At 51.4% G+C, this 14,756-nt stretch overlaps 1 protein-coding gene across 4 annotated transcripts in view; it reads left to right on the top strand.

Annotated features, from left to right (window-relative positions):
* The window catches only part of LOC129847392 (caskin-1-like), a gene marked incomplete at its 5' end in the record, with an annotated part of 60,298 nt that extends 46,707 nt beyond the window's left edge, over window positions 1-13,591 (top strand). For 2 of the 4 annotated variants that reach the window (XM_055915175.1, XM_055915173.1), the window contains 4 exon segments: window positions 3,261-4,090; window positions 7,938-8,173; window positions 11,351-11,862; window positions 12,724-13,591. In XM_055915175.1, the coding sequence (XP_055771150.1) occupies window positions 3,261-4,090; window positions 7,938-8,173; window positions 11,351-11,862; window positions 12,724-13,553 (2,408 nt within the window). 4 annotated transcript variants of the gene reach the window in all.
* Window positions 13,592-14,756: the final 1,165 nt, after the last annotated feature.

Genomic DNA, 14,756 nt, shown 5'->3' with positions numbered 1-14,756 from the left:
ACATCACCAAGCTGGTAGGACACACATGAGATAGACATCACCAAGCTGGTAGGACACACAGGAGATAGACTTCACCAAGCTGGTAGGACACACAGGAGATAGACATCACCAAGCTGATAGGACACACAGGAGATAGACATCACCAAGCTGGTAGGACACACAGGAGATAGACATCACCAAGCTGGTAGGACACACAGGAGATAGACATCACCAAGCTGGTAGGACACACAGGAGATAGACATCACCAAGCTGGTAGGACAGACAGGAGATAGACATCACCAAGCTGGTAGGACACACATGAGATAGACTTTACCAAGCTGGTAGGACACACAGGAGATAGACATCACCAAGCTGGTAGGATACACAGGAGATAGACATCACCAAGCTGGTAGGACAGACAGGAGATAGACATCACCAAGCTGGTAGGACACACATGAGATAGACTTTACCAAGCTGGTAGGACACACAGAAGATAGGACACACAGGAGATAGACTTTACCAAGCTGGTAGGACACACAGAAGATAGGACACACAGGAGACAGACATCACCAAGCTGGTAGGACACACAGGAGATAGACATCACCAAGCTGGTAGGACACACAGGAGATAGACATCAACAAGCTGGTAGGACACACAGGAGATAGACATCACCAAGCTGGTAGGACACACAGGAGATAGACATCACCAAGCTGGTAGGACACACAGGAGATAGACATCACCAAGCTGGTAGGACACACAGGAGATAGACATCACCAAGCTGGTAGGACACACAGGAGATAGACATCACCAAGCTGGTAGGACATACAGGAGATAGACATCACCAAGCTGGTAGGACACACAGGAGATAGACATCACCAAGCTGGTAGGACACACAGGAGATAGACTTCACCAAGCTGGTAGGACACACAGGAGATAGACATCACCAAGCTGGTAGGACACACGGGAGATAGGACACACAGGAGATAGACATCACCAAGCTGGTAGGACACACAGGAGATAGACATCACCAAGCTGGTAGGACACACAGGAGATACCACACAGGAGATAGACATCACCAAGCTGGTAGGACACACAGGAGATAGACATCACCAAGCTGGTAGGACACACAGGAGATAGACATCACCAAGCTGGTAGGACACACAGGAGATAGACATCACCAAGCTGGTAGGACACACAGGAGATAGACATCACCAAGCTGGTAGGACACACAGGAGATAGACATCACCAAGCTGGTAGGACACACAGGAGATAGACATCACCAAGCTGGTAGGACATACAGGAGATAGACATCACCAAGCTGTTAGGACACACAGGAGATAGACATCACCAAGCTGGTAGGACATACAGGAGATAGACATCACCAAGCTGGTAGGACACACAGGAGATAGACATCACCAAGCTGGTAGGACATACAGGAGATAGACATCACCAAGCTGGTAGGACACACAGGAGATAGACATCACCAAGCTGGTAGGACAGACAGGAGATAGACATCACCAAGCTGGTAGGACACACATGAGATAGACTTTACCAAGCTGGTAGGACATACAGGAGATAGACATCACCAAGCTGGTAGGACACACAGGAGATAGACATCACCAAGCTGGTAGGACACACAGGAGATAGGACACACAGGAGATAGACTTCACCTAGCTGGTAGGACACACAGGAGATAGACATCACCAAGCTGGTAGGACACACAGGAGATAGACATCACCAAGCTGATAGGATACACAGGAGATAGACATCACCAAGCTGGTAGGACACACAGGAGATAGACATCACCAAGCTGGTAGGACACACAGGAGATAGACATCACCAAGCTGGTAGGACACACAGGAGATAGACATCACCAAGCTGGTAGGATACACAGGAGATAGACATCACCAAGCTGGTAGGACACACAGGAGATAGACATCACCAAGCTGGTAGGACAGACAGGAGATAGACATCACCAAGCTGGTAGGACACACAGGAGATAGACATCACCAAGCTGGTAGGACAGACAGGAGATAGACATCACCAAGCTGGTAGGACACACAGGAGATAGACATCACCAAGCTGGTAGGACACACAGGAGATAGACATCACCAAGCTGGTAGGACACACAGGAGATAGACATCACCAAGCTGGTAGGACATACAGGAGATAGACATCACCAAGCTGGTAGGACACACAGGAGATAGACATCACCAAGCTGGTAGGACATACAGGAGATAGACATCACCAAGCTGGTAGGACACACAGGAGATAGACTTCACCAAGCTGGTAGGACACACAGGAGATAGACATCACCAAGCTGGTAGGACACACAGGAGATAGGACACACAGGAGATAGACTTCCCCAAGCTGGTAGGACACACAGGAGATAGACATCACCAAGCTGGTAGGACACACAGGAGATAGGACACACAGGAGATAGACTTCACCAAGCTGGTAGGACACACAGGAGAGATAGAGAGAGAGATAGACAACAAAGGGAGACAGATTATCAGAGACTTATTAAAGGACACAGAGAGACAGATTATCAGAGATGTATTAAAGGACAAAGAGAGACAGATTATCAGAGATGTATTAAAGGACACAGAGAGACAGATTATCAGAGACGTATTAAAGGACACAGAGAGACAGATTATCAGAGATGTATTAAAGGACACAGAGAGACAGATTATCAGAGACGTATTAAAGGACACAGAGAGACAGATTATCAGAGATGTATTAAAGGACACAGAGAGACAGATTATCAGAGATGTATTAAAGGACACAGAGAGACAGATTATCAGAGATGTATTAAAGGACACAGAGAGACAGATTATCAGAGATGTATTAAAGGACACAGAGAGACAGATTATCAGAGATGTTTTAAAGGACACAGAGAGACAGATTATCAGAGATGTATTAAAGGACACAGAGAGACAGATTATCAGAGACGTATTAAAGGACACAGAGAGACAGATTATCAGAGATGTATTAAAGGACACAGAGAGACAGATTATCAGAGATGTATTAAAGGACACAGAGAGACAGATTATCAGAGATGTATTAAAGGACACAGAGAGACAGATTATCAGAGATGTATTAAAGGACACAGAGAGACAGATTATCAGAGACGTATTAAAGGACACAGAGAGACAGATTATCAGAGATGTATTAAAGGACACAGAGAGACAGATTATCAGAGACGTATTAAAGGACACAGAGAGACAGATTATCATAGATGTCTCTCTCTCTCTATCTCTATCTCTCTTTCTCTCTCTCAGGCCACCAGAAGAAGATAATGTTAGCAGTGAGGAGGCTGGGAAAGTTCCAGAGAGGAGAGAGTATCTCTCAGCCTTCTACCCCTCCTTCTGGCTCCACTCCTCCCTCCTCCTCCACTCCTCCCTCCTCCTCCACTCCTCCCCCCTCTACGCCACTTCCCTCCACTGGGAGGGGTCAGAGGCCCCCCCTCACTAAACCCCGACCAGGGATTGACTCCCCACCACACACACCCACCAAGACCCCCCCCTCCTCCCACAAGGCTCGACCCCACCCCTCCACCCAGCCCCCGCCAGCTGATTCGCCAGTCCAAGAAGGGGGTGTGTCTGTTCCTTTACTCTGTCTGCCAATGGAGGAGGAGCATCGGCGAACTCATAGCCTGATTGGCTACTCGGGGTCCGAAGCCGACGCCCTCTCGGTTCCGGACTTCGCCCCTAGATACGCCACGGTCTGCCGCAGCAGCTCGGCTCAACGCTCCGACCTCAACGACGCAACTGTCAACCGCAGCCAATCATCAGTCACGCTGCGGCCCAGGAGGAAAGGCCGGCCCCCGACTCCGCCCAAACGGTCGTGTTCCTCCATCTCCGGGGGCGACGGGCTGGGGGAGGGGCTTGGGGTAGTAGGGTTCAGGGAGAGGAGAGCCAGCGACTGTGGAGGGCTGGCGGAGAGGAGGGGGGAGGCGGGGCTGGTGAGGTCAGAGGGGGCGGGGGGAAGCGTCCGGAGCATCGCCGCCATGTTGGAGACATCGATGGGAGGAGTTGGTCCTGGAGGGGGAGGGGCCAAGACCCTGCCCAGAACCATGGGAGGCAGAGGCAGCTACCTCAACCCTACACAGGTCTGTCTGTCTGTCTGTCTGCAGCTACCTCAACCCTACACAGGTCTGTCTGTCTGTCTGCAGCTACCTCAACCCTACACAGGTCTGTCTGTCTGTCTGTCTGTCTGTCTGCAGCTACCTCAACCCTACACAGGTCTGTCTGTCTGTCTGTCTGTCTGCAGCTACCTCAACCCTACACAGGTCTGTCTGTCTGTCTGTCTGTCTGTCTGCAGCTACCTCAACCCTACACAGGTCTGTCTGTCTGTCTGTCTGTCTGTCTGTCTGTCTGTCTGTCTGCAGCTACCTCAACCCTACACAGGTCTGTCTGTCTGTCTGTCTGTCTGTCTGTCTGTCTGTCTGTCTGTCTGTCTGTCTGTCTGTCTGCAGCTACCTCAACCTTACACAGGTCTGTCTGTCTGTCTGTCTGTCTGTCTGTCTGCAGCTAACTCAACCCTACACAGGTCTGTCTGTCTGTCTGTCTGTCTGTCTGTCTGTCTGTCTGTCTGTCTGTCTGTCTGTCTGTCTGTCTGATTACCCTAGGGGCCAATCCAACCCACAGCCCCCTACCCTAGGGGCCATCCCACCCACAGACCCCCTACCCTAGGGGCCAATCCCCCCCACAGCCCCTCTACCCTAGGGGCCAATCCCCCCCACAGCCCTCTACCCTAGGTCAATCCCCCCACAGCTACCTACCCTAGGCCAATCCCCCCCACAGCCCCCTACCCTAGGGGTCAATCCCCCCCACAGACCCTCTACCCTAGGGGCCAATCCCCCCCACAGACCCCTACCCTAGGTCAATCCCCCCCACAGACCCCTACCCTAGGGGCCAAACCCACCCACAGACCCCTACCCTAGGGGCCAATCCCACCCACAGCCCTCTACCCTAGGGGCCAATCCCCCCCACAGACCCTCTACCCTAGGGGCCAATCCCCCCCACAGACCCTCTACCCTAGGGGCCAATCCCCCCCACAGACCCTATACCCTAGGGGCCAATCCCCCCCACAGACCCTCTACCCTAGGGGCCAATCCCCCCCACAGACCCTCCACCCTAGGGGCCAATCCCCCCCACAGCCCTCTACCCTAGGGGCCAATCCCCCCCACAGCCCTCTACCCTAGGGGTCAATCCCCCCCACAGCCCTCTACCCTAGGGGCCAATCCCCCCCACAGCCCTCTACCCTAGGGGTCAATCCCCCCCACAGCCCTCTACCCTAGGGGCCAATCCCCCCCACAGCCCTCTACCCTAGGGGCCAATCCCCCCCACAGCCCTCTACCCTAGGGGCCAATCCCCCCCACAGCCCCTACCCTAGGGGCCAATCCCCCCCACAGCTCCCTACCCTAGGGGCCAATCCCCCCCACAGCCCTCTACCCTAGGGGCCAATCCCCCCCACAGCCCCTACCCTAGGGGCCAATCCCCCCCACAGCTCCCTACCCTAGGGGCCAATCCCCCCCACAGCTCCCTACCCTAGGGGCCAATCCCCCCCACAGACCCTCTACCCTAGGGCCCAATCCCCCCCACAGACCCTCTACCCTAGGCCAATCCCCCCCACAGACCCTCTACCCTAGGGGCCAATCCCCCCCACAGCCCTCTACCCTAGGGGCCAATCCCCCCCACAGACCCCTACCCTAGGGGCCAATCCCACCCACAGACCCTCTACCCTAGGGGCCAATCCCCCCCACAGCTCCCTACCCTAGGGGCCAATCCCCCCCACAGCCCTCTACCCTAGGGGCCAACCCCCCCCACAGCCCTCTACCCTAGGGGCCAATCCCCCCCACAGCCCTCTACCCTAGGGGCCAATCCCCCCCACAGCTCCCTACCCTAGGGGCCAATCCCCCCACAGCCCTCTACGCTAGGGGCCAATCCCCCCCACAGACCCTCTACCCTAGGGGCCAATACCCCCCCACAGACCCCTACCCTAGGTCAATCCCCCCCACAGACCCCTACCCTAGGGGCCAAACCCACCCACAGACCCCTACCCTAGGGGCCAATCCCACCCACAGCCCTCTACCCTAGGGGCCAATCCCCCCCACAGACCCTCTACCCTAGGGGCCAATCCCCCCCACAGACCCTCTACCCTAGGGGCCAATCCCCCCCACAGACCCTATACCCTAGGGGCCAATCCCCCCACAGACCCTCTACCCTAGGGGCCAATCCCCCCCACAGACCCTCTACCCTAGGGGCCAATCCCCCCCACAGCCCTCTACCCTAGGGGCCAATCCCCCCACAGCCCTCTACCCTAGGGGTCAATCCCCCCCACAGCCCTCTACCCTAGGGGCCAATCCCCCCCACAGCCCTCTACCCTAGGGGTCAATCCCCCCCACAGCCCTCTACCCTAGGGGCCAATCCCCCCCACAGCCCTCTACCCTAGGGGCCAATCCCCCCCACAGCCCTCTACCCTAGGGGCCAATCCCCCCCACAGCCCTCTACCCTAGGGGCCAATCCCCCCCACAACCCTCTACCCTAGGGGCCAATCCCCCCACAGACCCTCTACCCTAGGGGCCAATCCCCCCCACAGACCCCTACCCTAGGGGCCAATCCCCCCCTCATGTGTAATGTGTGTATAATCCTGTATGTCCTACCAGCTTGGTGATGTCTAGGCCCCCTCATGTGTAATGTGTGTATAATCCTGTATGTCCTACCAGCTTGGTGATGTCTAGGGCCCCCTCATGTGTAATGTGTGTATAATCCTGGATGTCCTACCAGCTTGGTGATGTCTAGGCCCCCTCATGTGTAATGTGTGTATAATCCTGTATGTCCTACCAGCTTGGTGATGTCTAGGCCCCCTCATGTGTAATGTGTGTATAATCCTGTATGTCCTACCAGCTTGGTGATGTCTAGGCCCCCTCATGTGTAATGTGTGTATAATCCTGTATGTCCTACCAGCTTGGTGATGTCTAGGCCCCCTCATGTGTAATGTGTGTATAATCCTGTATGTCCTACCAGCTTGGTGATGTCTAGGCCCCCTCGTGTGTAATGTGTGTATAATCCTGTATGTCCTACCAGCTTGGTGATGTCTAGGCCCCCTCGTGTGTAATGTGTGTATAATCCTGTATGTCCTACCAGCTTGGTGATGTCTAGGGCCCCCTCATGTGTAATGTGTGTATAATCCTGTATGTCCTACCAGCTTGGTGATGTCTAGGCCCCCTCATGTGTAATGTGTGTATAATCCTGTATGTCCTACCAGCTTGGTGATGTCTAGGCCCCCTCATGTGTAATGTGTGTATAATCCTGTATGTCCTACCAGCTTGGTGATGTCTAGGGCCCCCTCATGTGTAATGTGTGTATAATCCTGTATGTCCTACCAGCTTGGTGATGTCTAGGCCCCCTCATGTGTAATGTGTGTATAATCCTGTATGTCCTACCAGCTTGGTGATGTCTAGGCCCATTCACCCCCACAGCCCTCTACCCTAGGGGCCAATCCCCCCCTCAGCCCTCTACCCTAGGGGCCAATCCCCCCCACAGCCCTCTACCCTAGGGGCCAATCCCCCCCACAGACCCCCTACCCTAGGGGCCAATCCCCCCCACAGCTCCCTACCCTAGGGGCCAATCCCCCCCACAGACCCCTACCCTAGGGGCCAATCCCCCCACAGCCCTCTACGCTAGGGGCCAATCCCCCCCACAGACCCTCTACCCTAGGGGCCAATCCCCCCCACAGCTCCCTACCCTAGGGGCCAATCCCCCCCACAGACCCCTACCCTAGGGGCCAATCCCCCCCACAGACCCCCTACCCTAGGGGCCAATCCCCCCCTCATGTGTAATGTGTGTATAATCCTGTATGTCCTACCTACCCTAGGGGCCAATTCCCCCCCACAGCTCCCTACCCTAGGGGCCAATCCCCCCCTCATGTGTAATGTGTGTATAATCCGCCAGGTTAGTCCGGCGGCGCTGCGTCGCCAGGCCGGGTCAGGTGGTCTGGGGTCTGATGATGATCTCATGAATCGCCGTCGAACCATCAGCGGTCCGCTCACCGACCAGACAGACTCCGCCCAGACCCAGTCCCCGCGGCAACACACTGAGCTACGCCCAGAACCACGCCCACGCTCCACGGTCGTCACGCCGACAGGAGAAGGGCTTATTACGGATGGAACAGCGACCATCAACCGAAGGTTCATCAGTCTAACTTTATCAGTCTGACTTTATCAGTCTAACTCTACCAGTCTAACTCTATCAGTCTAACTCTATCAGTCTAACTCTACCAGTCTAACTCTACCTGTCTAACTCTACCAGTCTAACTATACCAGTCTAACTCTATCAGTCTAACTCTACCAGTCTAACTATATCAGTCTAACTCTATCAGTCTAACTCTATCAGTCTAACTATATCAGTCTAACTCTATCAGTCTAACTCTATCAGTCTAACTCTATCAGTCTAACTCTACCAGTCTAACTTTATCAGTCTAACTATATCAGTCTAACTCTACCAGTCTAACTCTACCAGTCTAACTCTACCAGTCTAACTATATCAGTCTAACTATATCAGTCTAACTCTACTAGTCTAACTCTACCAGTCTAACTCTATCAGTCTAACTCTACCAGTCTAACTCTACCAGTCTAACTCTATCAGTCTAACTCTATCAGTCTAACTCTACCAGTCTAACTATACCAGTCTAACTCTATCAGTCTAACTCTACCAGTCTAACTATATCAGTCTAACTCTATCAGTCTAACTCTATCAGTCTAACTATATCAGTCTAACTCTATCAGTCTAACTCTATCAGTCTAACTCTACCAGTCTAACTTTATCAGTCTAACTATATCAGTCTAACTCTACCAGTCTAACTCTACCAGTCTAACTCTACCAGTCTAACTATATCAGTCTAACTATATCAGTCTAACTCTACTAGTCTAACTCTACCAGTCTAACTCTATCAGTCTAACTCTACCAGTCTAACTCTACCAGTCTAACTCTATCAGTCTAACTCTATCAGTCTAACTCTACCAGTCTAACTCTATCAGTCTAACTCTATCAGTCTAACTCTACTAGTCTAACTCTATCAGTCTAACTCTATCAGTCTAACTCTATCAGTCTAACTCTATCAGTCTAACTCTACCAGTCTAACTCTATCAGTCTAACTCTATCAGTCTAACTCTACCAGTCTAACTCTATCAGTCTAACTCTATCAGTCTAACTCTACCAGTCTAACTCTATCAGTCTAACTCTACCAGTCTAACTCTACTAGTCTAACTCTATCAGTCTAACTCTACCAGTCTAATTCTATCAGTCTAACTCTACCAGTCTAACTCTGTCAGTCTAACTCTATCAGTCTAACTCTACCAGTCTAACTCTACCAGTCTAACTCTACCAGTCTAACTCTACCAGTCTAACTCTACCAGTCTAACTCTACTAGTCTAACTCTACTAGTCTAACTCTACCAGTCTAACTCTACCAGTCTAACTCTACTAGTCTAACTCTATCAGTTTAACTCTACCAGTCTAACTCTACTAGTCTAACTCTATCAGTCTAACTCTACCAGTCTAACTCTACCAGTCTAACTCTATCAGTCTAACTCTACTAGTCTAACTCTATCAGTCTAACTCTATCAGTCTAACTCTATCAGTCTAACTCTACCAGTCTAACTCTACTAGTCTAACTCTATCAGTCTAACTCTACCAGTCTAACTCTACTAGTCTAACTCTATCAGTCTAACTCTACCAGTCTAACTCTACCAGTCTAACTCTATCAGTCTAACTCTACCAGTCTAACTCTACCAGTCTAACTCTACCAGTCTAACTCTATCAGTGTAACTCTACCAGTCTAACTCTATCAGTCTAACTCTACCAGTCTAACTCTACCAGTCTAACTCTACCAGTCTAACTCTACTAGTCTAACTCTACCAGTCTAACTCTACCAGTCTAACTCTACTAGTCTAACTCTACCAGTCTAACTCTACCAGTCTAACTCTACCAGTCTAACTCTACTAGTCTAACTCTACCAGTCTAACTCTATCAGTCTAACTCTATCAGTCTAACTCTATCAGTCTAACTCTAACAGTCTAACTCTACCAGTCTAACTATATCAGTCTAACTCTATCAGTCTAACTCTACCAGTCTAACTCTACCAGTCTAACTCTATCAGTCTAACTCTATCTGTCTAACTCTACTAGTCTAACTCTACCAGTCTAACTCTACCAGTCTAACTCTACCAGTCTAACTCTACCAGTCTAACTCTATCAGTCTAACTCTATCAGTCTAACTCTATCAGTCTAACTCTACCAGTCTAACTCTACCAGTCTAACTCTACCAGTCTAACTCTACCAGTCTAACTCTATCAGTCTAACTCTATCAGTCTGACTCTACCAGTCTAAATCTACCAGTCTAACTCTACCAGTCTAACTCTACTAGTCTAACTCTACCAGTCTAACTCTACCAGTCTAACTCTATCAGTCTAACTCTATCAGTCTAACTCTACCAGTCTAACTCTACCAGTCTAACTATATCAGTCTAACTCTACCAGTCTAACTCTACCAGGGTAACTCTACCAGTCTAACTCTATCAGTCTAACTCTACCAGTCTAACTCTACCAGTCTAACTCTATCAGTCTAACTCTACCAGTCTAACTCTACCAGTCTAACTCTACCAGTCTAACTCTACCAGTCTAACTCTATCAGTCTAACTCTATCAGTCTAACTCTACCAGTCTAACTCTACCAGTCTAACTCTATCAGTCTAACTCTACCAGTCTAACTCTATCAGTCTAACTCTACTAGTCTAACTCTACCAGTCTAACTCTACCAGTCTAACTCTATCAGTCTAACTCTACCAGTCTAACTCTATCAGTCTGACTCTACCAGTCTAACTCTATCAGTCTAACTCTACTAGTCTAACTCTATCAGTCTAACTCTATCAGTCTAACTCTACCAGTCTAACTCTACTAGTCTAACTCTACCAGTCTAACTCTACTAGTCTAACTCTATCAGTCTAACTCTACCAGTCTAACTCTACCAGTCTAACTCTACCAGTCTAACTCTACCAGTCTAACTCTACCAGTCTAACTCTATCAGTCTAACTCTACTAGTCTAACTCTACCAGTTTAACTCTATCAGTCTAACTCTATCAGTCTAACTCTATCAGTCTAACTCTATCAGTCTAACTCTACCAGTCTAACTCTACCAGTCTAACTCTATCAGTCTAACTCTATCAGTCTAACTCTATCAGTCTAACTCTACCAGTCTAACTTTATCAGTCTGTAACAGTTATAATTATATATATATATATTAATCACTTTAACAATTATGCAGATGATTGTTGATTGACATGTCTAAAAGTCAATCTGATTGGTGCCCAGGAGAAAGCCCCACCCCCCCAACTATTCTGACGCAGAGAAGTTCCATCTGACGGAGACAGACACCATTCGGCGACGCCCACGCAGCCGCGAGCACAGCAACGACCAATCAGACGACAGCACAACCAGCAGGAGCCAACCAGAGATTAGCACAACCAGCGTCGACCAACCAGCGAGCTTCACACCTGGCAGCGGCCAAACAGACAGCAGCAGGAAGAGCATTGACCAACCAGAGAGCAGCATTGACCAATCCCATCGCAGCCAGTTGGCCCCCCAGCAGGTGAACGGAGGGGTCGACCAATCACACCGCGTCGTCCTGCGGAGGCGGCCCGGGTCGGCGGCTGAGGGGGAGGTGGCCTCTCGCAGGGAGGGCTGTGATAGGCCAGAAGTCAGGAAGCCGCTAAAGCCGCCGGTGTCGCCCAAACCCTCGATGGCGGCCGTGAGGAGACAGCAGCAGGACCCCCCCACCCCGACCAGACGCGTCCCCTTACCTGGACCTGAAGCTGACAGTCCTGGTGAGTTTAACCCTAATCCTTGACCTCTAACCCCACCCTGACCAGACGCGTCCCCTTACCTGGACCTGAAGCTGACAGTCCTGGTGAGTTTAACCCTAATCCCTGACCTCTAACCCCACCCTGACCAGACGCGTCCCCTTACCTGGACCTGAAGCTGACAGTCTGGTGAGTTTAACCCTAATCCCTGACCTCTAACCCCACCCCGACCAGACACGTCCCCTTACCTGGACCTGAAGCTGACAGTCCTGGTGAGTTTAACCCTAATCCCTGACCCTTGACCTATAACCCCCACCCTGACCAGACGCGTCCCCTTACCTGGACCTGAAGCTGACAGTCCGGTGAGATTAACCCTAATCCTTGACCTCTAACCCCACCCCGACCAGACACGTCCCCTTACCTGGACCTGAAGCTGACAGTCCTGGTGAGTTTAACCCTAATCCCTGACCCTTGACCTATAACCCCCACCCTGACCAGACGCGTCCCCTTACCTGGACCTGAAGCTGACAGTCCGGTGAGTTTAACCCTAATCCTTGACCTCTAACCCCACCCAGACCAGACAAGTCCCCTTACCTGGACCTGAAGCTGACAGTCTGGTGAGTTTAACCCTAATCCCTGACCTCTAACCCCACCCTGACCAGACAAGTCCCCTTACCTGGACCTGAAGCTGACAGTCTGGTGAGTTTAACCCTAATCCCTGACCTCTAACCCCACCCTGACCAGACAAGTCCCCTTACCTGGACCTGAAGCTGACAGTCTGGTGAGTTTAACCCTAATCCCTGACCTCTGACCCCACCCTGACCAGACAAGTCCCCTTACCTGGATCTGACCTCCAAAACATATTTTTCTCTGTTTTTTTCCCAGCAGATCCGAGGTGGATGCCTCCCCCAGTCTCCTTCAAACCCTGTCCTCCTCCTACCGGTCCGAAACCCACCAAGTCCTCGCTCTCCTCCCCAACACCTCCCCCTAGACCTCTCCCTGTTCCAGACACCCTCACCCCTCCCTCCCTGTCCCCTGGCCCCCCTTGCACCTCCTCCTCCTCTCCCGCCACCAGCCCCTCCACGCCCCAGACCCCCTCCACCCCCGGTTCCACCCCCCACCCCGTCAAGCCTCCCCGCTCCTCCATCGCTGGCCTCTCTGTCGACCTGCTGGTGGGGAGGGAGGGGGAGGAGAGGGAGGAGAGGGTGGAAGAAAGACTAAAAGAGGACCGGAGAGAAGTTGAGAAGGTGGAGGAGGAGAGGAGAGTTGAGAGAAGGAGAGAGAAAGAGGAGGTGCAGGAGGAGAGGAGAGTTGAGAGAAGGAGAGAGAAGGAGGAGGAGAGGAGAGTTGAGAGAAGGAGAGAGAAGGAGGATGAGAGGAGAGTTGAGAGGAGGAGAGAGAAGGAGGAGGAGAGGAGAGTTGAGAGAAGAAGAGAGAAGGAGGAGGTGCAGGAGGAGAGGAGAGTTGAGAGGAGGAGAGAGAAGGAGGAGGAGAGGAGAGTTGAGAGAAGGAGAGAGAAGGAGGAGTTGATGGAGGAGGAGCAGACCAAGGAGGAGGCTCCAGCCCAAGTAGGGGAGGTGAAAAAGGAGGAGGAGGTGAAAGAGGAGGAGGAGGAGGTGCATCATCAGAGGTTGGAGGAGACCAGCGCCTCCCTGGCTGCAGCTCTGGAAGCTGTGGAGCAGAAGATTAACCAGGATCACACACACAACCAGTGAGGAGACACACACACACACACACACACACACACACACACACACACACACACACACACACACACACACACACACACACACACACACACACACACACACACACACACACAACCAGTGAGGAGACACACACACACACACACACACACACACACACACACACACACACACACACACACACACACACACACACACACACACACACACACACACACACACACACACACACACACACACACACACACACAACCAGTGAGGAGACACACACACACACACACACAGTGAGGAGACACACACACGCACACACAGTGAGGAGACACACACACACACAGTGAGGAGACACACACACACACACACACACACACACACACACACACACACACACACACACACACACACACACACACCACACACACACACACACACACACACACACACAACCAGTGAGGAGACACACACACACACACACAGTGAGGAGACACACACACACACACACAGTGAGGAGACACACACACACACACACAGTGAGGAGACACACACACACACAGTGAGGAGACACACACACACACACACACACACACACAGTGAGGAGACACAAACACACACACACACACACACAGTGAGGAGACACACACACACACACAGTGAGGAGACACACACACACACACACACAGTGAGGAGACACACACACACACACACAGTGAGGAGACACACACACACACACACACAGTGAGGAGACACACACACACACAGTGAGGAGACACACACACACACACAGTGAGGAGACACACACAGTGAGGAGACACACAGAGACATCTGTGGCCGTGTGTTGTGTGACAAACCTGCACATGGCCTTTCATTGTCAAGGTGCACCTGTGTAATGATCCTGCTGTTTAATCAGCTGCTTGTTATGCCACACCTGTCAGGTGGATTATTGTGGACACAATTTGAGAGAAATAATATTTTAGTGCATCTGGAAAATGTCTGGGATATTTTATTTCATCTCATGAAACACGGGACCAACTACATGTTGAGTTTATATTATTGTTATTTTAATTTCACAATTTAATTTTAATGTATGGAATCACTTGAGAAATGTTTGACTTTAGGTAAACATCCCCTTTAAGAGGTATCATTGAATATGAGAAGATTTGTACATGTTTAATGCTTCTCTCTATCCCTCCCTCCCTCCCTCCCTCCCACCCTCCT

Source organism: Salvelinus fontinalis, unplaced genomic scaffold (assembly GCF_029448725.1).
Source record: "Salvelinus fontinalis isolate EN_2023a unplaced genomic scaffold, ASM2944872v1 scaffold_0821, whole genome shotgun sequence".
NCBI lineage: Eukaryota > Metazoa > Chordata > Actinopteri > Salmoniformes > Salmonidae > Salvelinus > Salvelinus fontinalis.
This window is presented reverse-complemented; position numbering and strand designations above follow the sequence as displayed.